The sequence below is a fragment of the Mesoplodon densirostris genome, chromosome 18 (assembly GCF_025265405.1).
Source record: "Mesoplodon densirostris isolate mMesDen1 chromosome 18, mMesDen1 primary haplotype, whole genome shotgun sequence".
NCBI lineage: Eukaryota > Metazoa > Chordata > Mammalia > Artiodactyla > Ziphiidae > Mesoplodon > Mesoplodon densirostris.
In genome coordinates this window covers 54920457-54946795 of record NC_082678.1, presented here as the reverse complement: position 1 = coordinate 54946795, position 26339 = coordinate 54920457, and the positions used below count along the sequence as shown (strand labels likewise).

Here is a 26339-nt window from a genome sequence, read left to right as displayed (position 1 = left end):
TGGTTCAAACCACCCACTTTACAGATGAGAAGACTGAGGTTCAGAGAGGAGAAAAGCCCTGCCCAAGGTCTCACCTCTCCCTCCTGCCCCCTTGCAGCCCATTCCTCTTGCCTGTGGGATGCTTGTTCCCATGAATGTTTCCTTCTTCCCACAGTGCTCTGCGCTACCTCTCCCCCCTCCCCAGCCCACACACCTGGGTCTGGGCGACTCCAGCCACCTGCCTTCCGTGCCTTCACACATGCTGTTCCCTCTGCCTGCTGTGCTGTTCCCCTCACACTCCACCTGGTAGGTGTCACTTCTCCTTTGACTTCTCCCAGGTGTCACCTCCTCCAAGAAGACGTCCTTGACCCTCCCCCAGTGCTGGGTTAGGCCCTGACTTCTGAGCTGCTCACATGCATCATTCTGTACTTTTTTTCTCTGTGCTGCCACCGTTGGTTTACAGAGTTTGCTTTCTCTTAGACAGAAGCCTTGCTGAGGGCAGGGAGCAGGCCTTTCACTGTGCAGCCTGACTGCCTAGTACAATAGTAGGGCTTGTAACTAACACTCAATAAAGATATTCAACAAATAAATATTTATTCAGCCCCTTCTCTGCTCAAGACCCTGCTGGGAGCTGCCAGGGAGACAGAGATAGAGAAGATGGTTTCTGCCCTTAAGGAATTTGCTGGCTAACAGGGAGACCAGACAAGTACATAAATAACCACATAAATAAAAGGTAGGAAGTGCTGTAAGGCTTTGGAGAAGAGTGGAGCTCCCCGGGTGTTTGAAGAAAAGCCAGATAACTACACAAGAAATGCTTGAGGAAGGTGGAGTGATGTGAGTGTAGGGTGTTGAAGAATGGGTGGAAATTCAACGGCTGCCTGGGTGTGATGGGGCCTAGGTGGGGGTCGGGGACCTTTCAGGTAGAGAGAACAGGGTGGCAAAGGGGCCAGGGGTTAAAGGCAGCTTTGGACTGAGTGGCATGTCACAGGGAGAGCTGAGACTGGATGGGCATCAGGGCACAAAGGGCTTCGAATGCCAGACGAAGGCATCTGTGGATTTTATCCCAGGGGTTTTCAAACTGTTTTCTGTGGAGCCCTGGGGCTCCATGGAAGTGTCTCAGGCCCAACAGGAGGAGGGTTCACAGCCATCCTGATCAGCTTTTGTAGTCACCTAGGCTTTTACACGAATAATAGCTCCTGTGCCTTTAAAAGTCTGCCCATTGTGCTATGGGCAATGGGGAGCCACTAGGGTTCTTGAGCAGGGGAGTGACGCCAGGAGGTGTCCTTGACACCTTGACAAGGTGGCCTTGTCTCCCTGCCCGCGCCCCCATACACACACACTACATACACTCAAGACTGTGGGGCAAAAGCAGGGGAGATGGATGAAGCTGCCGCTCTGAGGGGCTGATACATAGCGTGAGAAGCAAGTGCTGTAATTAATTTCCCTGAGCTTATGTTACCTCAACAACCTGGCAGGTCGGCCTGGGCTCTCTGCCCCAGGCTCAGCTCCTGGCATCCTAAGGTGCAGGGGCAGGAACCCCTGTCAGGCACCTCCCCCAGCTAAGCCCCGCCCCCACCTGACAGCCCTTTCTGCTCCCAGTCGCCTTCCTCTTCCTCCTTCCCCCATCCCCATCCCACTCCGCTTTAGCCCACCCCGTCCTCTGGCCTTGCCCAGCACCTGTTATGAGGTTATGCTGTGACAGCGGAGCAGCCGTAAGCCTTCTCCTCCAGCCCACGTGCAAAACGGAACACGGGATTCTCCCCAGACATCCCCCAAACTCCACACCTGGATCGCGCTTTCCCCACGTCTCACTGTGATTCGCACACCATTGAAAACGATCCTGAAATCCCACCTCTTCCAGGAAGTCTATCTGGGCTGCTATTAAAAAAATCTGAGCTGAGAATGATTCTGAATCCTCACTCAGGGGAAGAAGAGATCCATCATCGATGAATGATGTCTGCTGTGAGTGCCAGGTAGGAACTGTGGCTTCTGCATCACATCTTTATCGTCTTCACCCTCTTGATTCCCAGCATCAGATGGGGGTATCCAACTAGACATTTTTTTTGTGGTACATGGGCCTCTCACTGTCGTGGCCTCTCCCGTTGCGGAGCACAGACTCCGGACGCGCAGGCTCAGCGGTCATGGCTCACGGGCCCAGCCGCTCCCCGGCACGTGGGATCTTCCCGGACCGGGGCACGAACCCGTGTCCCCTGCATCGGCAGGCGGGCTCTCAACCACTGCGCCACCAGGGAAGCCCCAACTAGACATTTTTGAGGTCGCTACCGCCCTCAGATTCTGGAAGAGCCTGCACAAAAACAGAGGGTATCCTCTTCAATGCTGAGGCTACCTCCTCCCCCATCTCTGCTAAAAAGATCTGCATTAACTCTTCTGTGGTCTGATCACCCATAGCTGGGGTCTCGCTGCTGGTCCTCACTTCTGGGAGGAAGCAACGAGAAGACAGATAACAAGAGTCGCCTTCCCAGCAGTTCTTTGCTCACTCCAACTTGGGGGTAAAGTCCCACTTTGAAGGTCAAAGTTTTAACTTCAGGAGTGCAGACATGCCAAATGCTCATTCCATCTTGGGGTGTGCAATTAACAACAATAACAGCGACAGTACCATTCATGGAGCTCTTCCATGTGACAAGTGCTTTCTGTCCTCTACCTTCCATTCTTCCATGAGAGCATGTATCCATTATCCCAATTTTATGCAGAAGGATGCTACCGTCTAGCCATGTCTAAGGTCACAGATAACAGATGACAAATCTAGAATTCAAACCCACCATGGCATCCTGGGGAAGAGCTGTCTATTGCCCCTGAAAGGTTAAGTGTTCTTCCCAGGACAACCATGGATCCCCAACCTGTCACCTTGCACCCTTGCCTGCCTCCTCTTGTGGTCTGCAGCCCCTTAAGCATGTGGTCAGTGACTCTCATCTCTGTATCTCTAGTCCCCAACTGACACACAGTAAGGTTTCCCTAAATATTGATTGAATTAAGATCAGTGAACAGAATGACGGTGGAGATAGACTTGGAACTAAGAATGCATTGGTAATTTCTTGGGATCAGAGCTGCCCAGCAATAGAAGGGGCTGCCTTGTGTGGTATCCCCGTCCCCGAGAGGATCCCAGCCACCTGAGACTGATGATCTCCATCGAGGATGCTGCGCAGGGGCTTCTGTACAAGCAGAGGGTTGGCCTGGATGACCTTTCAACTGTGAGATTCTGTGAGGCTGCCGTCCTTAGGAATTGTCGTCTGCTGTGTGGAAGGCACGGGAAGAAAGAAGGAGGCAAGAAAGGGAGGAGAGAGGGAGGGGTGGGTGGGAGATGCCGAGCTGGGGAGAAGAGGGCCCCTGTGCTGTCCTTCAGGCAGGGCAGGTGTAGCCAGGGATGGCAGATGGGACTACGGCTAGAGAAAAATAGCCACATCTCTGCTCATTTGGAGAGGTCATGGGATTGGGGTGGCCCAGTCCCCGCCTCTTGCCAGGGGACACAAGCACAAACTTAGGGTATGAGGCTGGGTCCCATGGCTCCCCGGGCACCCCCTCCCAGGGACTGGGCCTCATAGAAGTTCCTGAGGATGGAGAAGCTGGGCCGAGAGGCAGAACCAATCTAGAACCCTGAGTATCCAGCTCTGCCCGGCCTCTGCTCTGTGACTTGGGCATGTCCTGTCTCCTCCCTGGGCCTCAGCTTCTATGCCTGTGGCCGCTCTGGCCCTTTCCACTTCTTACTGTGGACCACTCTCTTCCTGCATGGTAGACAGAATTAGCATCTCCATTCTTCTGGGCCCTGCCATAGTATGATGCAGCCACACCCCTGCCCTGGCCTGTGGTGGGTGGGGTCTACTTCCCCACTTCCTGATTCGGGGCTTGGTCATGGGGACTTTCTTGAGCCAATGAGATTTTAGCAAATGAAACACACATAGATGCTTGAAAGGTACTTGCAGAATTGGGCCTTTTCGCCAGGAGAAGAATAAGCCTCAAGTAGTGCCTGGTCCAAAGAAGATGCAAGAAACATGGACAGAAGGAATCAACCAGCAGCTTGGAGTCTTGCCAGCCAAGCCCAGTCCTGAACAGCCAAACCCCAGACACCTGCAGACTTGCAAGAAATAAATGCGCCATGTTTTACGCCACTGAATTTTGGGGCAGTATGTTATGCGGCATTATCATGGTCGTAGCTGACTAATAAATCTTTCCTGGATGCGTGGAATCCTGTGCTTTGAGGGGTTGTCTCAGCCCTTCTTCTGCTTGGAGATAAGGCCATAGCTTATTGGAGGCACGGGGCAGTTCCCCGCAGCCCAAGGGGGACAGCAGGATGGAGTCTGGCTGCTTTGAGGTTGGGGGTGTCTTTTGGGGAGGCTGGCTCAACAGGGCCTGCTCTGGATAACGAGGGAAGGGCTTCCATTGGCGCTGCTGACCCCACCACCGAGGTCAGGGTGCTGAGTACACCTGGCCTTCTTATTCCAAAAGGAGACACCTTTGCTGGGCTGAGCTTTGAAGAGCCACGTGCTTCTGGAGCTGTGCTGAGCCTCACTCATCATACGGTTCAGTTCTGAGGGCCGCAATTGCCTGTGTGAGAGTCAGGGACGAGGGACCAGAGTCTGCTCACTTAAGACTTCACGGCTGATTACATAAGGAAATACAAGCAGCTCTTCAGGCAGTGGGGGATAAGCACGTCCCTCTGAGTGCTGCCTTGGCATCTGCTGGCCCTCCAGGCTTGCCCTGGGACTCTGGGTAGCTGGGCTGTGGGCATTAGAAGTCTGCGGCTTAGCCTCCAGACTCAGATAAACCTGGCTTTGAATCCCAGGCCTGCTTCTTTCCAGCTGTGTGACCTTGGGCAAGTCGCTCACCCTCACTGCACCTCTGCCACCTCTCCTCTAAAGGGCCCACAACAGTAGTAGACATTCCACAGGGTTGCCATGAGGATGAATGCAAGTCCTGTGCGTGGTGCCTGGCACAGAAGTGATTGGTGATACAAGTGAGCAGGGCTATTAATAATAACTCATTCTCATTAGACTCAGGACTTTATCTTCCTCAAGATGCATTCATTCCTTTACTCGGTCCTTCCAAGGCTTTCCACGTGCCCGGCGGGGCACAGAGAGGTCACAGGTCGTGTCTGAGGGGGACGGATCCACAGGCAGCTGACTCAGATGCTGAGGGTGTGCAGAACCAGCACTATCATCCAGCCCCCTGCAGCTGCTTTGCTGTTTTGCACCAGCACTTCCGGAAAGATCTCCTGAGAGGTGGCTCTCATTTCTCTGCAGGTAGTTCACTTACTTCCCTCCCACTTGCTGCTTCCCCGTCTTCTGCCCTTGGCGTACATGATTCCAGTCACGAGACAGGTTAAGGCAGCCAACTGGTAGGGTCTGAAAGGGAAGCTCAGCTAATTGCATGGTGGGTGCTGGCCCTGCTCGTGCACGGCTCCCAGACTCTCTTCCCCCACGGACCTCTCCAGAAACGACTGCCCGGGCCGTGCCCTCCCTCTGTCCTGAGTGTTAGGCCCAGATTGGCTCCATGGGGATGAAGCCTGAGCTGCAGGGGACACTAGGGAACTCTGGGTCTTCCTCTTCCCTGCCGGTCTCCCAATGTGACAAGTGTCACCTGTTGGGAACGGAGATAGAGAGGGAGCACTCCGTTTCCCAGCCCCTTCCCCCTCCTCCCCCATCACCTCCAGGAGGACTCGTCAGAGGCCAGATGTAGGGTCCTATTGTAGGCCCTGCACTACTAGAGATGGGAAATTGAGGCCCACAGGAGAGAAGGGGCCTGTCCCAGCTCACACAGCTCAGGGTGAACAGAGCTGCGTGTCAGCCTGGGGATCGGGCCTCTGATTCAGTTCTCACCTAAACCGCTGCTGCCGCCGCCCCTTTTATGGGTGAGGCCAGGCCGGGGCACAGACTCACCACCTCTGCTCCAGAGACAGACAGGCCCTTGACTCACAGGGCCCGGCTTCCAGGCAGCACTCCTACCCCTGCTAGAAGACTGGCCTCTCCTTGGCTGGGAGGCCCAGCAGAGGCAGCTGGCTTCGTTCTGGAGACACCAATTTGGTCCCGCCTCCCTTTTCTCGTGGAAAGTGGAGCCTGATGGGGTAAGGGAGTGCTTTCCAAACTGTGTTCCTTGGAACCCCTTGGGGGCGTAGCAGCAGAGCTCCCCTGGGGCCGGAGCCCAGACTGAGCGCCTGGAGGAGACTGTAGAGTCCAAAGGATGCAGCAAGAGGGGTACTGGCCCAGGGCACCCAGTGCTGGGCTCAGGTCACTTCTCTTCCGCTAAACTGGTGCTTCCTCCTCCCTGGAGGACCCTCAATTGCTCATCTGCGGGAGGTTTAACCCCGCCGACCTGCCTTACGGGGCAGCTGCAGGGAGGACAGCTGTGCAGGCCCTCGGGCAGTGCCACGGCCGGCGCCACAGGTTCAGGAATGTCCCTGAACCCGGGGCTTGGGGACAGGGTGGGAGAGAGGCAGCCGTGTTGCCAGGGCACTGCCCCCTCCTTCCTTCCTTCCTTCCTCGGAGGCCCCAGAGCCATGACAGAGAAGGGACTTCAAGTCAACAAAGACAAATTGGCTTAATTGACCCAAATTAGCAGCAGGGAGGGCCCCAATGGCCCAGCTGCTGGTACATTTAATCACTGTCACCCCTGTGTGATCAGGGACAGCGCCCCTCCCCCAAGGCCGTTAGGGTCATCTCCCCTGTGAATGCCGCCTCTCTGGAGTCCTCCCTCAGCAGGAAGTAAGGCTGGGACTTCGGGGACAAAGACAGCCTTAGGCCAGAGGTCAGAGCACCCTGCAGAGCTGAGCCTGGCTTCAGGAGAGACAGCCTGATCTGGGAGGGGGGCAGCCCCGGGAGCTGGGGGCTCTTCCCAAGCCCCTCATTCTGAGCTCAATGGCCACCCCTTGGAGAGGGAGGGATCCACTGGGGCCAAATGACCAGCAAGGCTTCTCGGAAATGCTGCCCAGTTCCTGAGCTTTACAGAGGCTCACGGAAGGGAAGGTGCCCCCGGGCTCTGGACCGGCTTCTCTCCTCTCTTTCTGCTTTCCACCCTGATGACTGGGATGATGCTAGGGTGGTGATCAAATCAGGGTCTCCTGCAAACCCTTAGAAGGTTTAGAGCCAGAACCCTCCTTGGTTTCTGGTGACACCGTTACCAAGATTACTGTTGGCTGTTACTGCCAAAAAATCCTGTGCCGTGAGAAGGCAGGAAGGACACTCTCCCCCCACCCCACGAATCCCCTCCTGGTGTCTGCCTGCTCCTTGGTGGGGACCATCCCTCTCCCCTTCCCACAATACCCACTGGCAGCTGGGCCTGGGCCCAGGAGCTCCAGGTCAGCGGTCCTGTGACCTCAGGGCCTCCTGTGACCTCACCCCCTCTCCAGCTGCATCTCTATTTTTCCTGCTTGGAATCTTTGATCTGCCAGACCTGTCTTTGCATCCCCGACCAGGACCTGAGGCCATTCGAAAAGTACCCTCGCGCTCTGTGTGCTTCACTGACCCGTCCTGGCCCTGGCCGCACCCATGGCTCTGCCTGCCCTGATGCATCAGCCCTTCTCTGGGCTCTTCCCTCCTGCTTCTCTCCTCATCCACCACTCAGGCACCCCTCCCTCTGACCACGTTCCTCTTTTTGTCTCCATAAATGCTCCACTGGCTTCCATCTGGGTGCTGATATTACACAGTACAGACCCCCAAGGGTGGAGTCCGTGCTAGGTTCATTGAAAGCAGAACATTCTCTCTCGCTCCAACTTATAAATGGGCCACTTATCAAAAGTTCATTGAAAATTGGCTGTTAGGGGGTTTCCCTGGTGGCACAGTGGTTGAGAGTCCACCTGCCGATGCAGGGGACACGGGTTCGTGCCCCGATCCGGGAAGATCCCACATGCCGCGGAGCAGCTGGGCCCGTGAGCCATGGCCACTGAGCCTGCGCGTCCGGAGCCTGTGCTCCACAACGGGAGAGGCCACAGCAGTGAGAGGCCCGCGTACCGCAAAAATAAATAAATAAATAAATAAATAAAATTGGCTGTTCGAACTGGGAAACACATTTCCACACCTTTCTCTATAGAGACTATAATATCAATAGCAGTTACATTCCAGGCCAGCCCACCAAAGAGACGTTACCCATAATTAATTCCACAAATATTTATGGAGCACCTACTATGTGTATAATGAGACTGAATAGTGGTTCTAAGTGTGTTACCTTGAGTTCTGGGTCCTGAGACAGAGGACTGAGGGAGAGAAAGGGAACAAGAGAGAAAGTGAAAAGAAGTCTCCGTGCAAATCATTTAAAAATAGGCTAAGTCCAATCATCGAAACCTTTTCCACACTCCTCCTCCTTCCCAGGGCCCCTCTCCTCCGGGGCTTCCAAGTCTCCCCTCCCCACCGGGACTCCCAGCATTGGGGTGACCCCTCTAGGATCATCCTAATTCCAGGAAGCTTTATAGAATGCAGGTTCCCAGGCCCCTCCCCAGCCACACGAATCCAGAAGTTCTGGATGTGTCCTGAGAGGTGAATCTTACTCTATTCCCACACCCTCTACCATTTTGGGGGAGTTTTGCTCTAGCAGTGAGCCTCAATCATGGTTTCCCTTTAGAATCACCTGGGAGCCCAGACCACACCCCAGGCTAGGGAATCAAGAATCTCTGAGGCTGGGACCCAAGGCATCAGCATTTATTCAAAAAAAGATCCTGAATGTGTAGCCAAGATTGAGAACCACTGCCTGGGTTGTTCTATTTCTCACAAAGTTTTTCCTTCCCTGCCGCTGCACCCACAGATGACCAATCTCATACCTGCCCTCTCTCCCCACTCCCCTCCCCCTCTCTGTTTCTCCTTGGGACCCACGCTCGTGCCTCCACGGTGACACTCATTTCCATCTGCCTGGACTCGGACCAGGCAAGGGTCTGTGGGACCTGGGATGGCGAGTCCACATCTTGGGTCAATACAGTTTGGCTGAACGTGAATATCGGAGGCTGGGGGCCCTAGGCTGTGCTCCTGCAAAAGGGGCTGGACCAGACCGCCCTGCAGCTCTTCCCACTGTGGGGTTAGGAGCTCTGCAGGTCACCACTTCCCCACCCCATGGAAACCCTAAACTGCTGGGCCAGGGCCAGGTCCCACCCTGGGTCTCACAGGCTCCCGCTGAGCGCAGGCTCCCATCCCCAAGTTGGTGGAAGGTGATTTCACATTTGTAACACTTATTCACTTAACTGGGTTCCAATGAAATCGGAGAGGAAGTGGAGGGCGGTGTCTGTGTTTGTTCCCCTCCTTCCTTCTTCTGCACATCAAAGTGCAGGGAGGCTGACAAAGGGCTTTGTGGATCTGGAACAATCCCGCCTTCTGTACTGGGCTGGGCCTCACCTGCTGCTGAGCGGCTCTCATGCCTGCCTTTCTACTTGGGGGCTGGACTCATTCAAAGGTCCTGGGGGGTGCGGGCAAGAGCCAGTTCTTTTCACGGGCTTCCCCCGCAACTGGGAAACAGAGCGGGGTCTCAGGGAATCGGTGGCAGAAGTGAAGGGACCACCCCCCATCAACAGCACCACCCAGATTCCCCCAATGGCAGAGTGGCAGGGCCTCAGGGGTGGGCTAAGTGAACCCAGAGCTTGCCAGCTAGGCACACTGGGGGTCTCCAGGGCTGCCACGGGGTGAGAGGGTGGGACAGATAAGTCAGTGAGACACCGCTCTCCATTCAACCAGCAGCAGCTCTGCTTTGATCTGCATTATATATCATCTGGATTCTATATAACATATTTTGTATGCTATAATATATTATATAGTACATATATATTATGTATTTCTCTGGCCAAAAAAGAAAAAATAACAGAAAATCAGTGATTGAGTCCAATCCTATCACATCTCAGAAAGGGAAACTGAGACCCAGAAAGGGGAAGGGACTTGCTCAAGGCCACACCACCATTTTGGGGACTAGGTTGCTTGGATCGAGGTCTCCTGGCCCTGATCTCAGCCCCCAGTGGCCAGGAGATGGTGGAGCTCCATGGGCAGGAAGTGAGGAGGGGGCTGGACGGAAGGGTGAGCCAGGCTGGGGTCTTGTAGGAAGCACCTCCCTCCCACCTCTGGCCTCTGCTCTCCAAGAGGGACCCCTCTCTGGTCCACACTGAAAAGAGGCCAGGAGATCATGATGGTGACCAGGGGCTGAGGCTGGGTTCATGTCCACAGGGCCCTTTGGGTGGATGCCCTATCCCATGGAGAACCAGGCCATGTCTGGGGGCTCTGGTCACAGGGGTGAGTGCCTCAAAGGGGCCAAATCTATAGAAGGACACACGTCTGGTCAGCATCTGGAACACAGTAGGTATTGAGGAAAGCTGTGTAGAATGAATGAATGAATGAATGAATGAATGAATCAATAAAACAATCTCAGTTTAGGGATCAGGACCAAGATTTCTAATCCGGGGTGAAGGAGGTGAGGCCCTGTAAGGGAACTGGTTGCAGAACAAGGAAAGTTAGAATCAGAGGGGGCTGCTGAGTGCCCCCCGCAGCCCTGCCCAGAGAGAATCCCCTGACTGATGGGGCGGGCACAGTGTCTCCTGGGGAAGCCCGTAGTCTGATGAGAGAGGCCCAGTCTTCTCTGCAGGAGCCCCAGAGTGACGAGGGAGGCCCCGCTTCTCCTGGGACAGTCTGCAGTCTTGGGGCTAGGGAAAGGAAGGGAAGGATGTTGCTACCCGAGGGAGCTCCCTGTCTCATGGGGGATGCGCTTGACTTGGGCAGCCTCTTGCTTGAGAGAGGAGGCAAGGCTGGGTCTCAGAGGCAATGCACCCCTTCCTGGGTGTGGAGAGGGGCATGCGTCTGGGTGCCCAGCAGCAAGGACCTGGGAGCTGCGGCCAGGCAGGAGGAGAGCCATCGACATTCTGGTCAGGCAGCCAGTCGCTGAGTTATTATTATTTCTTTTTTTTTTGAGCTACTTAGAGCAATTTACAGAAATCATTTAGGGGCCGTTTAGGGAGAAGAGAAAAGATGAAGAGTTTTAAAGGCAGGGCCCAGGGATGGTTTTATGCAGATCGGCTTTGCAGGGATATGGAGAAGGAAGGAGACTCTGGATTCTGAAGGTTGTGGGTTGGGAGAGGGTTCTGGTCTGACATATCTGCCTGGGAGCCCCCCAGGCAACAGCCAGGGACTGAGGAAAAGGGATGGCTGGAGGGGGGGGGGCGGTGTATCTTGGGCAGAGACGGCTGAGATACATGAGGAAGAGGGAAGGAGGCACGGGTGGGTGAGCCAGCCGCCCTGCCTTGGTTTCCCCTTCTGTGATCGGGGCACCTGCATGGGTGAGTTGACCAGACTGGGATCAAGCTGATTGAGTGTGTCACTTCTTCTGATACTGGGGCCTGGAGGAGGGGCTTTGGGACCCAAAGCTCCACAGTCAGGAGATTAGGGCCCCGGGGGAGTGGAAGACATAGTCTCTCTGCCTCTTCTTCTTCTGTGACCTGAGCCAATCACTTCTCCTCTCTAAGCCTCAGTTTCCTCATCCACATAATGGGCATCATGATTATCAACTTCCCCGTGAGGATTACCTGTAATAAAGTCATAAAGTGCAGCCATTTTCAACTGCCAATGGCTCTAGATGCCTCAGTCATTGTGGGGAACAGTAGGACACTTCGAGATTGAGAACCTGACCTTCAAATACTCACATCTCCTGCCTACCACCCAGATAGAGAAGTCACGCTTCTAGGGCTGGACAAGGACAAAAGTGGCCTTCATTGGGCTGGTATCAGAAGCCCGAACGGGATGCATGGGGAATGCAGGACGGTGTATGTGTATGTGTGTGTGTGCATGGTGTGGAAGAGGAGAGGCGGGGGTCCTCGGGAGGGGAACGGAGGGAAAATGAGAAAACCAGTCATACATTTAGCAAAGTCTTCCCCACAGTTCACATTTCATGCTGTTTGGGATGTGATTATTGGAGATGGCATCTGGTTACTCCGTGTACACATCATGCCTGCTGGGCTCTTCCCCTGGATATGCCCCTGGGGAAGCTAACTAGGTGTTGGGGGGAGCCCCAATCTGTGACCAACCAGCTTCCTCCAGCAATAGTTGGCCACGCTGCCCCCAACCTCCAACACCCTCATGCAAAACCTCTGAAGACACAACAGCAAGCCCACTGGCCTGGGAGCAGGGACCTGAGTCTCAGGTCCGGCTCTGCCACGCCTGACTGCTGTGTGCTGGGCTAAGATGGTTCCCCTGTCTGGACTTTAATCTCCCCATCTTTCAGATAAGGATGGTTCCAGGATGAGAGGGGCCTGAAGCTCCCATCTACCTCCCCTAACTTTAAGTATCTCCCCTGACTGAGCGGCCCCTCTGTGCCACAGTCCAGGGAGAATTTCAGAGTGCAAACCAACGGGTGCCGATGGAGGGCTAGGGTGAGGGAAGAGGAGGGAGGCTGGGCCTCTATTAAAAATTGCGAGAGAGATCCTGTCTGTCTCAGTGCTCTCACTGGGCCACCTTCCCCCGTACTCCTGACCAGACAATTCCTGTCCCCACCCAAGGGGGTCAGAACTGGCTGTGAGCCACAGGCAAGTCCCTTCTGCTCTCTGGGCTTTAGCTGCTAAAATAATAAAGAAGCTCCAAATACTGAGCCGTATGCCACAGGCTCCCCATTTGCCATCCGGTCTTACAGAGGCAGAAACCAAGGAGTAGAAATGAGAGGTCAACTGATTAAATTTGTAAAATAAAAATAAATAAATAAATAAATAAAATAAAAAAAAAAAAAAAGAAAGAAATGAGAGGTCAGGCTGCTGCTACGTGGCAGGGCTGGTGCTCAGATTCGTCTCCCCGCTTGTCTGCCATGTGGTGGTACCTCTGATGACGTCTAATGGTCATTCCCCATCCCAAGAGCCCTCACTCCCAGGTCAGCTGCTGGAACAGCTTCCTTCAATACGGCTCCAATCTGCAAATTGCCCCCAGCCAAGTCAGTGTTGCTAGGTCCCTGCTTTGATCAAGCCACTCCCCCACTCCACAATACTCCACAGCTCCCCCGTGCTCCAGGGAGCACAGGGTCAAGGTTCTGAGAGGTCTTAAGAGATCATCCAGGTAACCCTGCATTTAGCCCCCTTGCCTGCTCTTCCCTCACAAGCAGCTGTGGCTCTTCCCATGCTGGACTCAGAGCTGGTAGGCCAGGGACAACGTTTGCCCTACGTTTCTGTCTTCCTCAGGGTCTCGGACACAGAGGGGATGCTGACTGATTAGTCTTAAGAGGCAGAATTCTTGAATCTGGGTTCAGGCTTTCTGCAGTGGCACCTCTTCCATGAAGTCTCCCCTGATTTCTCTAGCAGATACGAGATTCCTCCCTTCACAACTCTGTATCCCTTCCAACATGTCTATGGCATAATTGGATCACAATCTGTGGAGAAACAGCTCATCTCCCCAGGGCAACGCCTTAGAAGCTCCTCGTGGGACAGGCCCTGTATCTTCTTCATTTTCACACTTAACACAGTGTCTGGCATGTGCCGATAATATTAATAACAATAATACTGAGAACTATCATTTTCAGACACTCTGTGCCAGGCACTGTTCTCAATATCTGACTTGGAATAATGACTCAACTCATCTCAACAACCCTCTAAGTTGTTTTTTTTTTCGTGGTACGTGGGCCTCTCACTGTTGTGGCCTCTCCCGTTGCGGAGCACAGGCTCCAGACGCGCAGGCTCAGCGGCCATGGCTCATGGGCCCGGCCGCTCCGCGGCATGTGGGATCTTCCCAGACTGGAGCACGAACCCGTGTCCCCTGCATCGGCAGGCGGACTCTCAACCACTGCACCACCAGGGAAGCCCTAAGTTGGGTATTTTTATAATCATTTGCAGATGGGGAAACATGCATAGTGGTTAAGTAACTTGCCCAGAAATCACAAGGGGATGGACAAAGCCAGGCAGGTTGGTGTTAGAGCCGAGTGCAGGGAAAAGGTGAGGGTGGAGGAGAACTATGAACGTCAGGAGAGACCGAACAGTCTGCTGGCTCCAAAGGTGCCCAGCACAGGGCATGGCACATATTAGGTGCTCAGTTAGTAGAAGTGACTATTAAGATAACTAGAGGGCTTCCCTGGTGGCGCAGTGGTTAAGAGTCCGCCTGCCAATGCAGGGGACACGGGTTCAAGTGCTGGTCCGGGGGGATCCCACATGCCACGGAGCAACTAAGCCCGTGAGCCACAACTACTGAGCCTGCGTGCTGCAACTACTGAAGCCCATGTGCCTGGAGCCCGTGCTCCGCAGCAGGAGAGGCCACAGCAGTGAGAAGCCCACGCACCACAGCAAGGAGTAGCCCCTGCTCGCCACAACTGGAGAAAGCCTGCGCACAGCAAAGAAGACCCAACACAGCCAAAAATAAATAAAATAAATATATTTTTTAAAAAAAGATAACTAGATAGTTCAACAGCCGCTCAGACCCAGGTGGGTGGTCGGCGGGCGCTGGGTGGGGAAGGGCTTCCCAGGCAGGAGCGCTGCAGCCAAGTGGGGAGCTCAGGCCTCTGCACCAAGCCGGCCCCACTCCCACCCCAGCTTCTCACCCCGCCACCTCCCCCAGCTGCAGCTCCCTTTCCTCAGCATCTCAGACCTCTCATGAACGGGGGCTGGCGGTTGGCAGTTTTTCTCCTGTCGGGAACAGCCACAGAAAACTGAGATCATTTCTCTGCTGTGTTGGCAGCTGAGAAAATGGCAATTTTTCGTATTTCCAATCCAAGAGTTCCTTCCTATTGGACAAAGGCCCCACATGCCTGTCTCTCCCCAGAAGGGACAGGGCAGGGGAGACTGGGGTGACCCGGGGAGACTCAGGACAGGGCAGTGGGTCAGCTCGGGGCAGGTCACCTCGTTGGCTAAGAGGCATGGGCTGCAGTGGTCTTGCGGTGGCAGGGGGCCAGTCGTGGGAGGAAGGGGCCACCAGCTGAGCACTTGCAGACAAAAAACAGAGACAGGCAGAGAGGTCAAAGCAACAGGTAATCCGGAGTCGCTGTGGGACTTCTCAGAGATCCAGGCAGACTGGATTTTGCTGCAGCCCATTTTACGTACAGGAAGCTCGAGTCCATGGAAGAGGCCTGGGTGGCCACATAGCTAATTTGGCTGGGCGGGTCTGGAAGCCAGCCTTGCAAATCCTTGGGTGGTCTCTGCAGCAGTCTGCCCCCTGCACACCCTGGTCCTGCCTCCGATGGGGTGGCCGCGCGGTGGCATGGCCGCGCGGTGGCAGGAAAGACAGCCACAGCCAAGACTGTGCGGGGCAAGGAGCTAAAGAGAGCAGACAGAGGTCTCCTCTGTGGCACGGGGGGTGGGGTCCCTATCCCCACAGGTCTGGAGCTCCGCAAGCCTGCAGCTGCCAGCAGCTCAGGTCACTCTCACTCCAAACCCTGCGATGGCCATTTCACTCAGTTCACCAGTTAATCTTCTAGGGCCTCCCTTCCCCACTTAATCTCCCTGCACCCTTCCCAGCCTGCACTGTGCTCCAGTGCCTCTGGCCTCCTTGCTGTCTTGAATGGTCAAGCTCACCCCTGCCCTAGGACTGGTCCCAATGTGATATTCAGATATTCACTTAGTATGCTCCCTTGCCTCCTTCAAGTCTGCTTCATGATATTTAATCAAGTGAACATTCATTTTAATACTGCACAACCCCTCCCAACACACACACACACACACACACACACACACACACACACACGTGCGTGCGCTGGAATTCCCAATTCCCATACCCTACCTTTCTTTTATTTTCCTCAGCTCTTGTTGCCTTCTGACATATAATTTCCTTATTGTATGTGTTTATTATTTACTGTGGCCTCCTCTCTGCCCCCCGCAAGAATAAAGGCTCCACGAGTGCAGGGCTTTTTGCTGTATTCATGGATTAAGACCAAGTGCCTGGAACAGTGCCTGGCCCACAGTAGGCAATAACTGAATACTTGCTGAGAGACAGGGAAGCGGTCTATGTGTACATGTATGTGCACAAGTGTACGTTCAGCGACTCGTCTGACAAATTGTTAAATGCCTACTTTATTCCAGAGATCCCAATAGACACTGGGGGATACAGCACCGGGAAGAGGGCACACGACTTCCAGGTCCATTCAAGTTTAATGCCAGTGAGGGGGCCAGGCAGTGCAGTTTACAAAGAGGGCAAATCGGAAATGAGTGGCAGGGGTTGGTGGGTCTTTGTTTAACTCAGAATCAGGGCAGGCTTCCAGGAGGAAGATCCACTTGGGCCCAAAGGCTGAGTAGGAGACGGGGCAGAAAAGTGTTCTGGTCAGAGGGAACAGTATGTACAGAGGCTCTGACATGGAAAAGCACGTGACCCAGGTAAAGGACTGGAGAGATGAGTGCGGCCAGATGGGTGGGCCTCGCTCAGGTATGTGGGCATGTGGCTGTCGGTCCCCATCTGTGCTTATTCCCTGTGTGCATGAGACAGAGGGGTACGGCAAGAAGACCTCCGTATTCATGGTCAGAAAACCTGACCTCAAGAGCTGGTGTGGCCAGGTCTCCATTGAGCCTTAGCTTTACCCTCTGTAAAATGGGATGCTAGTTGCTGCCTTTACCTGGCGGTCACTGGTCTCCCAGTGACCAAATGAGATCATGGATCTAAACTCCAAAGAACTGCTGGGACCCTCGAGTGTACGGGTGAGTGCCCCTGACCGTGCGGGTGTGCATGTGAGTGCGCTGCACTGCCTGCTCCCACCGACACCTTTCTCCTGCCGTGACAAGTCTGCTGCGTCATCTGTACCAAGCCACCAAAAATACACTTGCTCCTGGCCCTGAGCCAGGCTCCCCACCAGTCTTGGGGGCCGGGGGAGGGTGGGTGGAGGCCTGCAAGGTGGGGTCCTACAACCTCTGGGCAAAGGCGGTCATCTTGTCTCTCACCATCGGCCCCTCAATGTGCAAGAGGACAAAGGCCACCTTGGAGGGCTGGGGCTGCGCCTCCCTCATCAGATTAGGGCCTCTCTGAAGATGGGCATGTCTCCCTTGTCATAGTGATCCCCAAGGGCAGGAACCAGTTCCCCTCCACCCCCTCTGTCCGGCAGAAAAGCAGAGAGATTGTCACTCAGCGTGACTCTGGCTGATTCTGTTTAAGGGCTGACCACCTCTGGGGCTGTGTTCCTGCGGAGGGGTTTGGGCTTGAGGGTGTCCTGGTTGCCTGTTCTCTCCCAGGGTTAAGGGCTCGCCCTGTAAGGTCTGATGCTGTCCAGACCTGGATCCTTGGATGGGGATGCCTCTGAGAACCTGGACCATTCTGAGTGTCATCCATTTATCCAGGTGATCCTGGGCACATCACTCTCCCAGCTCTGAGGATCCTGAGAGATGGGCTCAGGAAACAGAGAGAAGCTGAGAAATTCCTCTAGCACACGACCTGCCCACCGCCCTTCAGTTTGAGTTGAACAGGAAGTCACTCAAGAGAAGAGAGTAACCAGTTGCCCATTCTCATGGGCCAAAAAAGGTGTGGGTGAGAATGCAGCAGGAAGGATTCAAGTCTGATAAAAAGCAGAACTTTCCAAAGGCAGATAATTATCTAGATAATTTGGACCAAAAAGGGTTTTCTTCAATTATCTTTTCTACCCTTTTTTTCTTCTGCACTGAATTATTCATTCTTGCGTTCATTCATTTGTGCAACAAGCATTGAATAATCCAGGTAATTGCTTCCATTTTCCACTTCATCCTGCTGGGTTGTCTGACAGCCAGCAGGGCCTGGGGTGGTGGAGTGGAGGGGGGGACCTGGGGGGGGAGGCGGTGGGGGAGGAGTGGAGAGGGGCAAACTTGGCAGAGGAAAGGCGATAATGACTTCTGGACCCTCAGCCTATCTCCCAAGAGTGGCTTGTCCCCTCTGTTACCACACCGGCCTCACCTGTCTTAGTGCGTGCCCCGCCCCCTCCCCGGCAGCCCATTGGTCCTCCAGAGACTGATGCCGTAGCTGGCAGAGAGTCGGTGCTCCCCGATACACTGCCCGATCCTTGGGGACTGCTGGAGTATGGCACCGCCAGCTGAATTGATGATAAGGAGGCCCACTTTTCATTTAAAAAGACAGAGCAGGAAAATAGAAACATTAATTTATTTTCAAAAAAAAAAAAAAGCCACCCCACAACTGGTTCATTAATCTCTTATTAAAATTCTGTGCTGAGCACTGGCAAGGAAGCAGTAAGAAAGACCCTGGGGAGGGAACGGGGAGGAAGAATCATATCCATTTGCTAGCGTCTGTGGCTGGCCTCTGCGGAAGGAGCATGGGAGTGGGGCGGAGAGACAAGGGAGGCGACAAGAGGCTTCTCTGTGGCAGAACAAGTGAGCTGCAAGGGGGCTTGGCGGGCATCGCCTCCTCTCACTCTGCAGAGGAGGAAAACAAGACTTGGAGAGGGAGGTGACTGTCCTGTGGCTACGCAGCAAGCTGATGACAAAGTCAGGATTTGAACCTCTATATATGATGGATCCCAGGGACCCAGACTGCCTTGAGTTTCAGAATGGGGGCCTTTTTCTCATCTCCCCAGCTGGACTCCAAGCTCATGACAAGGAGCCGAAGATCAGGTTCTGAGCCCCTCCATGTGCCCTCTGTCGTGCTTGGCAAGGTTTATTAACACTACTGGTGACTGATTACCTTGACTGCTTGGGACCCGAGGCTAGCTTGAGGCCAGAGATCTTTGTATGAAGCCGAAGCCTCAGACAGAGGGGATGACAGAGGTGGTGGAATCTCTGCCGAGGGGCCTGGGGCAGAGTGCCGATCTAGGAAACCCCTTTGGGCCCTGGTGCTGGTCCTGGTTCCAGAATGAACTGTCAGGATGACCTTGGCCGGTCCCTTTCCTTCTCCGAGTGTCCATTTCCACATCCGCACAAAGGTTGGCTATGGAGGTTCTGTGATCTCTTTTAGTTTCGGTGTTGTGAACCGCCATCACTGTGGGTAGGGCAACAAAGAGAGACCACCCCGCCCCCTATCCCCTCTGCCCCAGGTTGGAGTTGGTGCCTCTCTGGTTCTCAGATTCTGCAGCATCACAAGCACTCACTACCGATCTCAGGCCTGGGGTCTATCACTTTCAGACAAGTCCCGAGGGAGGGCCAGGAGGTGCCCGGGTCCCGTCCTGGTGTCCCAAAGTGGCCTTCCGTCCTTCAGCCAAGCACTATCCTCAGAATGGATTCCAATACAGCTCATTTTCTGCCACCAAGTTTATAACACATCCCCACCTACTGGTCTTAAACATTAACAAGGCTGTGTTGTGGCATAGGGCTCCAGGTGGCCAGGAAGATGGGTGTGTGTAGAGGGGGAAAGGGGAAGCATCACTCCTCACTCCCCATAGTGAGGGAGCCTCCCAAGGCCAGCATTGACCCTGTCCTCCTGCTGTGTCCTCCCTCCATCTCCAAAGGAGCCCAGAACTTGGGTAATCGGTGGGGTGGGGAGAGCACGGACACAACCCGGAAGAGAAGCCAGGCTGGTGACCACAATGGTGAGGACACAAGCATTTGAGATCACGTATTCGGAGCATCATGGGACACTACATTCACATCCGTGTTACAACACGTCACCCCAGACACGTATACCCTGTACGGGCCACTCGAGGGGTATGGCCACTTGCTCTCTTCCTGGTGTCTCTGTCTGTCTCCTCCCCCTCCCCTCTTCTGCCTCACGCCCCAGAGCTCCCTTTTCAACTGACACTGTGAGGGCACCCAACAGAGCTTTCTTCACACCCCATTCATTTCTTTTGAGTGCCTACTATGTGTCAAGCACTGGAGAGTGGGGCAAAACCGAAGAAGACATGGCTCTTGCCCTAAATGCAAGTGTGTGGGGATCAGGAGGGTTACATGTATAGATACGCCCATAAATATGCCCACACATACCCTTCACACACACACTGATGTCCCTGAGGAGTGCTGGGAAGGCAGCATGAAGGGCCAAGGCAGCACAGGAAAGAGACCAATTACTTCTGTTGGGGTTTAGGAGCTGCTGATGAGCAGCCAAGGGGTAATCTAGGCAGACTCCCTGGAGGAGGTGATGTTTCAGTTGGGCTTTGATGGCAAGGTAAGGATTTCTGGAGGCAAGGTATTCCAGATGAAGGGGCTGGTGGGTGCAAAAGCAGGAAGGCAGGAAGGTGAAAAGAGCGATATCTCATAAGATGCACGGAGGATGGAGGGGGGCAGTACCACAGAAGTGAAGATGTAGATTGAGACAAGATCCCAGAGGGCCTTGTATGTTGAGGGGCAAAGAGTATATCCTTGATCCTACAGGCAGTGGGGAGCCAGTGAAGGATACTGAGTAGGAAGCTGACATAATCAGTCCTCTAACAGGTTAAACAACCACCATGCCTTGCTAAACTCCTATCCAAACTAAAAATGGAGCAGAACAGCTCTCCAGAGACCAGATGCAGGAAAGTGGCCTTCTCAGATGGTTTCTGGCAGAAGCCTTGAGACTGACAGCAGTGTAGGGGCTGCGACCCCAGAGGCTGAGCTGGGCCCTGAAAGGTAGTGGGGCTCCGTTCACACATGGCATCTGCCCAGCTGTCCTGGCAGAGAGTGAGAAGGGGAGGGATGGGCCAGGGGCCACACTGTTGGGGAAGATGGGGAACATGAGGGAGGCAGCCCGAGGTCAGCCTGCCCGATGGCGCCAGAGTCAGAAACCCAGGCTCTTTGGCTCCCGGTCTGGCTGTGTGGTCAGAGCCCTGTGGCCTCGGTAGCCTGCCAGGCACGAAAAAGTGCAACTGTACCCCCGCTCCAGCATCTTTGAAGAGCCCAGAAAACCCTACCAAGAGTTAGCTTGAAATGAGACTTAATCCATGTACCCTTTTCCTGATAAAGGCATGGTTTGGGTGCATGTGTGTGTTAGGTATTCCTGAAGGGGAAACCCAGGCAAGATGGTATTTTTGCGGGAGGAACTTCTTTGGCCTTATCCATCTGGGGGGGGTCCCCAAGCTTTAAGCATCTGCTGGTACTCTTCCCTAAGGAAGGGGAGTCTGAGGCATGGGCTGGGGATTCAGGGAAGAAACTTAGACAGGGAGACAGACAATCAGGAGGGGGAAATGCCTGCCCAGTGAGGGACCCATGCTCCACCTCCTCAAATAGTTTCCTTCTAATCACCAGCCATTCCTGGGCCCTGGGTGTCCCGAGCACTGTGCTAAGCACTGGCTGTGTGGGGGACAGAGAAGAATAAGCCCACCACCTGCCTCCACCACTCCAGGACTAACTGGGTACACAGAAGACACCGATATCTAAGGAGGAGAGGAGGCAGACTTATTCCGAGAGAAGCAATGCTAGGACAGCAAGGCCCTACTGGGGCTGGGTTTTAGGACGCCGACAAGATTCTGGCAGGTGAGGGAGGGGAAAGAATCCTTCATTGGAGGCTGAGGGGTCAGAAAGGCGGGCCGTCGGAACCCAATAAGAGTGCCTGAGCTGCCTGGAGGTGAGGCCATGGCTGGGCTTTTGGAAGGGAACTCTGGGAGCAAGACGCAGGGGATGGGGGCAGAACCACGCCTAGACCCAGGCCTGAGCTGGGTTTCCTCCTGCTGTGCCCCCAAACCCCCTGCTCGCTGGGTCCGGGTCTCAAGCCTAGCCCTTGCAGTTCCAGTGCGCAGACATCCAGAGTCCCGTCTCCCCACCTCCTCCCCACCCTCAGTCTTGCACACGGAGCCCGAGATTTCTGGGTCCCAGCAGCATTCCCCCTGCCTATTCTGATAAAGAACTGAGGTTGGCTGTGCCTGGTGAAATGAACGCAAAACAGCCCCCCAACCCCGAGCCACCACCTCGCTGAAGCCGGGGAGAACCAATCTACTCAGAGGGAGGTCAGCCTGTTCCCCACCCCATCCTAGCCTCAGGACCCTAGCTTCCCAGAGCCCATTCTTCTCCTTATTCTTTCAACCTTGAGAAAGCGCCTTGGTCTGGGTGAGAGAGGCCGCTGGTTAGAGACCTTGGGCGCGCTCACGGCCCGCCTGGGCAGGCTCCTAGGGACCGGGCAGACGTGGGCAAAAGCTGAGCAGGGTACATGCAAGGTCCTCCGTCAGCGCGGAGAGCCCACTGCCCCCTCCATCCTAGCCCCTCTCCAGGCTGTCCAGGCTCACCCCTCGGCGTGGGGCAGCCAAGTCCCCCATCGCTTGCTGGCTGGGGAACTATGTGCCCGCTCCGCTCGTTTCCCGTTGGGAGGGGGCAGAGAGCTTCTCTTTCTCCATTCTCCCCTCCCCCGCCCCCAGCTCTCTCCCTCCCCTCTCGGTCAGCGCCCCTCGCCTCCTGGAGCGCCTCCAGCTTGCGGAAGGCCCGCTGCAGCCTCCTCCCGTCGGATCGGAGTTCCCACTCTGGGGGGCTGTTCCGCGACCCTAGGTCCCCCACCCACATCCCTGTTGTCCCACTGCCAAAGCGCGCCAACCCCGGCTCCCACCCCCTTTACCGCGGAGCCCGGGGCGAGCCTGGGGAGCAGACGCAACAGATTGCAGAACGCGAGAGCGCGGAGCCCGCTCCCTCCGCCCGCCGCCCAGACCCCCGCCCTCTGGCTCGGCTAAGCCGGCCATTTAGATGCAGCTCACAGGACGGCGGGCAGGCGATCCCCAGGCCCCTGTCCACTTCCCTTCTCCAGGACCGCCGCAGGAAGCGAGGCAGCGGGCGGCGCGACCCCGCACCGGCCTGCGCGCCAGAGGCGGGCGTAGGCACGATCCCCGCGGTCCCCAGCGCCCTCAGCCCCGCCGGCTGCCGGGCTGGGAGTGGCAGGAGGGGCGGCCCGGACGCGATCCAGCGGATCCCTCGGGTCCCTTTAGATTTCCGTGGGCGGACACGCCCCCAGACTCCCGGGTTTGGACCCTGCTCTCTAACCAGGAGGAGGTTGGAGTGATACCCCCTCTCGTCCTTTTCCGGGGCCGGATTCGGTCCCCAGGGCGGGCCTCGCAGCCTCCGCTCCCGCCAAAGGGTTTGGGGGCTGGAGGTAACTCGAGCTGCCGCCCGAGATGCTAAGCTGGGAGCGGCGGCTGCGAGCCCTGGGGTGGAGGTTCTCCTTCTCCAGGCTCCTCTCTGCCCCCTCCAGCGGCTCCCGCCGCATCTTCACTCCCGCGTCCGCGCCGCGATACTCACCGTGGGCGAGCAGCGCCGAGAGGCAGAGCAGGGCGGCGCCGCCGCGGCCCGGCATCCCTGGGGCCATGGCCGAGGAGGGAGCAGGAGGGGGCCGAGGGGGCAACGGTCGACGACGACTTGGCCCCAGGCTGGGCTTGGTCACATCCAACTTCGGGTGGCCGTGGCGTCCGGCTGTCTCTGCTGAGGCTCTGGGGGCCAGGGAGTGCAATTCGGGGACACTTTGAGGGGAGGGGGCGTCCCGGGCGCCGCCGGCTACACCCTCGGAACTGGTGGGGTCGCAGCACCAGGCGGGAGGAGCCTCCACCTCCCGGCTGGTGCCCCCTGCAGGATCTGTGCGGCTAGGGGGGAGCCGCACGTGCGCTCCTGGGGCCGGGTGGCCACTGGCGTCTCGCGGGTTGCCTAGGACCAAGTGTCCGTTTCCACAGCCCCGCGGCCCAGCTCGAATCGGAACTCGTTCGAGGGTGCAGATTTCCGATGCAAACCCCAGTTTCTTCGGTTTCGGTAGTAACCCCACATGGATAGCGCGGCTTCCTTCCTCTGAGCGCCCTGCAGCAGCAGCTCCAGCATAAAAATCCCAGGTTAGGTGCAAATGAATGATTTCTTTCGCAGAGAAAGAGAAAACCCAGGCAACTTTAATCCATCTGGAGAAGGAAAAGTTTCCGTGCAGTGATGAGACCGGCGACGCGGGTCGCCACGACCCGAGGCAACGCCCGGACCGAATGCCCGAGATGGGCAGCCCGCGGCTTGTCCCCTCGCCGAGCTCCCTGCTTGGCTCCAGCGCGTTATCTCCAGTCTCGATCAGGGCCCGGGCTCCACAGAGGCAGGCTCAGCGCCGCCTGCCTGGGCAGCGGCACCGCGGCTGGCGCGAGGGTGGAGCGGCCGGAACGGGCTGCCCCATGGAGATGGGGTTTGGAGAAGCGAGTGAGCGGGAAACCCGGCTATTGCGCCTGACCCCAGCCCTTCCTGCCCCGTGCGCCGACTCCAGCCTCCTGGCCGTGAGCGTCGTAGGATGGAGAGGGGCTCGGCCAGCCCGCGGCAGCCCCGGGTCTCCCCCCTCTCCTCCCTGGTCTCGCTGTCTCAGCAGAGGGCCACGCTGCTCCGCCTCGCTCCTCGCCTTTCCCGGGGGAACCTGCACAAACCTTGAACTTTTCCGGGGTTCAGAGTCTCCGATGTTTCCTCCTCCCCGCCGCCCCCGCCCTGCCCCCGGATGCCCGATGTCTCGGTGCAGCCGGGCATCTGCTCGCTCGCTCTCTCTCTCTCTCGGAGTCAGTTTGGGTGAGCGGAGCGCCGCGCCTGCCTGGGCTGCGGGCGGCGAGACCCGGGCGCCACGCCAGGGGCCGGGGCACCGGGCGCCCGCGCAGCCCGCGGCCAGGGAGGCGGCAGCTGGTGCCTACGGGGCCGAGTGGAGAGGAGGTGCCAGCAGGGTGGCCGGCTCCCCATGGACGAGTGTGAGGGGAGAAGAAGAATCAAGGAGCAAAAAGGAAGAGGAGGTGGGGGGAGCCACAGTTGCACGAAGCCGCCGCCGCCGCCTCCTCGGCGATCGCGCCGGCTGCTCCGCCGTAAATGACTCGAGAGAAACACACACACTCGCGCTCGCCCGCCCTCCTCCCTCGTCCGGGATTCAGCGCCCACCCCGGCAGTAGCGGGCGCGGAGCCTGGCGCGCTCGCTCCCTTCCCCTCCCCTCCCCGATTCCCCGTGGTCACGTGGCCCCGGAGCGCGCGGCCCACGACTCGCGCGCCACGGAGACGCCCCCCCACCCCTGCCTCGCGCCCCAGCTCCCCCTTCCCTGTCCACGTGTCCATTCCGCATTCCCAGCCTGGGAGCGCGCGCGTCTCCTTAATGAGACTTGGGCAAGGGCCGACCTCACGATTCCGCTAACCCCTGTTTCATGTTTTATTTTTCCTCCTCAGAGCAGGCTAGCGCTGGGGCCCCAGTGGGGCCGGCCGGCTGCGGCGGCCGCATTTCCCCCCGGGAAGACGCCACCGCAGCCACTGTTGTCCCTTTTCAAAGGATGCTCTCTCCTCGCCGGGCGCCAGAGGTGTTTTACAGTCTCTCGGACAGGCGCGCATAGAGGGTACTCTATCCCCACCGCCAGAGTCTGCGTGGGGCTCTACGGAGCCCTGGGTGGGAATCAGCCGAGCTGTCGCGCCCAGCCCCTCTCGGGCCGCGCCGGAGCTCGCTGGCTCAGCTCCGTTTGGGGATGGGTCTGGGACGCAGCTCCTGGAAAACCTGTCCGCTGCTGGGGGTGGAGGGACACGGAGAGGAGGGGACATGCCTTCCTACAAGTTGCTTTGCCAGCCTTTAAAGGGACATGGGGGTGGGGGTGGGGGTGGGGGTGGGGAACTGTCCTCTTGCACACTCACCCAGGCACCTGCTGCCGAGGGGGAGGGGTGGGGGGTGGCGTTCCTTCCCACCATCAGGCCCGTTCCATTCGAGCGCAACCCAGATCAGACCAGACGAGTCAACCGTCAACTGTCAGCCAGGCATTGGATCAATAGAAATGATTTTATAGCATCGTTGGGTATCACGCCCCAACCCGCAAGGACCGGCTCTGAATCCCACTCTACTCTGGAGGAAGAGGGTCTTCAATCCTATGGACATAGCTCGTATGGCGGGGGTGTGTGTGGATCTTCACGGTCACCGCCCACCGCCCCCCATATCTCTTCACTCAACCAGACAGAGTGTGGGAAGAGGTAGGTCAGAGCAAGGCCAGCTGGGGCGCTTCGTCTCTGTCCCTCATCTGCCTGTCTCGGTCCTAGAACTCTCGACACTGTGAGTTTCCTTTTCATCTAGAAAAGGGACATTTTCTTTTTGGAAAATGGGCTTGGAGCCTTCCCGGAAGCCTCCCTCCTCCCCAGCTGCTGGCTGTTGCCGCCTCAGCTTGGCATGGGGGCCTGCGGAGAGCGGCTCTCGCCCCTCCCCATACCCCACGTCTGTCTGGATCCCGGAGGTGCAGCGTGGGGAGGGCTGGCCGGGCTCCTGGCGGCCCTGGGGATGGAAGGTGCTGGAGTCGTCAAGGAAGATGATTCTCATTAGGCCCCTAATGCCTGATGGCAATTGGCGTCACCCAAGGGCTTATTCACCATCCCACTGAGAGGCGAGCCAGCCTCTGTGTGGGAGAAAGAAACCACCTCCTGAGACTGGCCCGGCGTAGGGGGGGCGTCCAGGAGGAGGAGGACGGAAGCAGGGAGGTCTCCTACCTCTGCCCACCTCCCCACAAGGAAGGGGCATAGGGCTTGTAAAGAGTAAATCCAGAGGACAGACACAAGTTTGCTTTTTGGAGCTGAGGACCCACTGCTCCGGTGATGTGGGTCAGCGATTTCAGCCCACTCTCCCAGCTTCCTCTGGAGACTGGGCCCAGTGTTCCGGTTCTTCTCTCTACCCCTGCCCCCATAACCCAGAGCC

General features: G+C 56.6%; 1 protein-coding gene across 1 annotated transcript in view; it reads right to left on the bottom strand.

Moving 5' to 3' along the window:
* Positions 1–24104, bottom strand: part of TMEM132E (transmembrane protein 132E) — a 51054-nt gene extending 26950 nt beyond the window's left edge. Inside the window, exon 1 of the mRNA XM_060082564.1 lies at positions 22934–24104. Coding sequence (XP_059938547.1) covers positions 22934–23000 — 67 coding nt within the window. The 5' untranslated portion in view covers positions 23001–24104. The remainder of the gene's footprint in view (positions 1–22933) is intronic.
* Positions 24105–26339: the final 2235 nt, after the last annotated feature.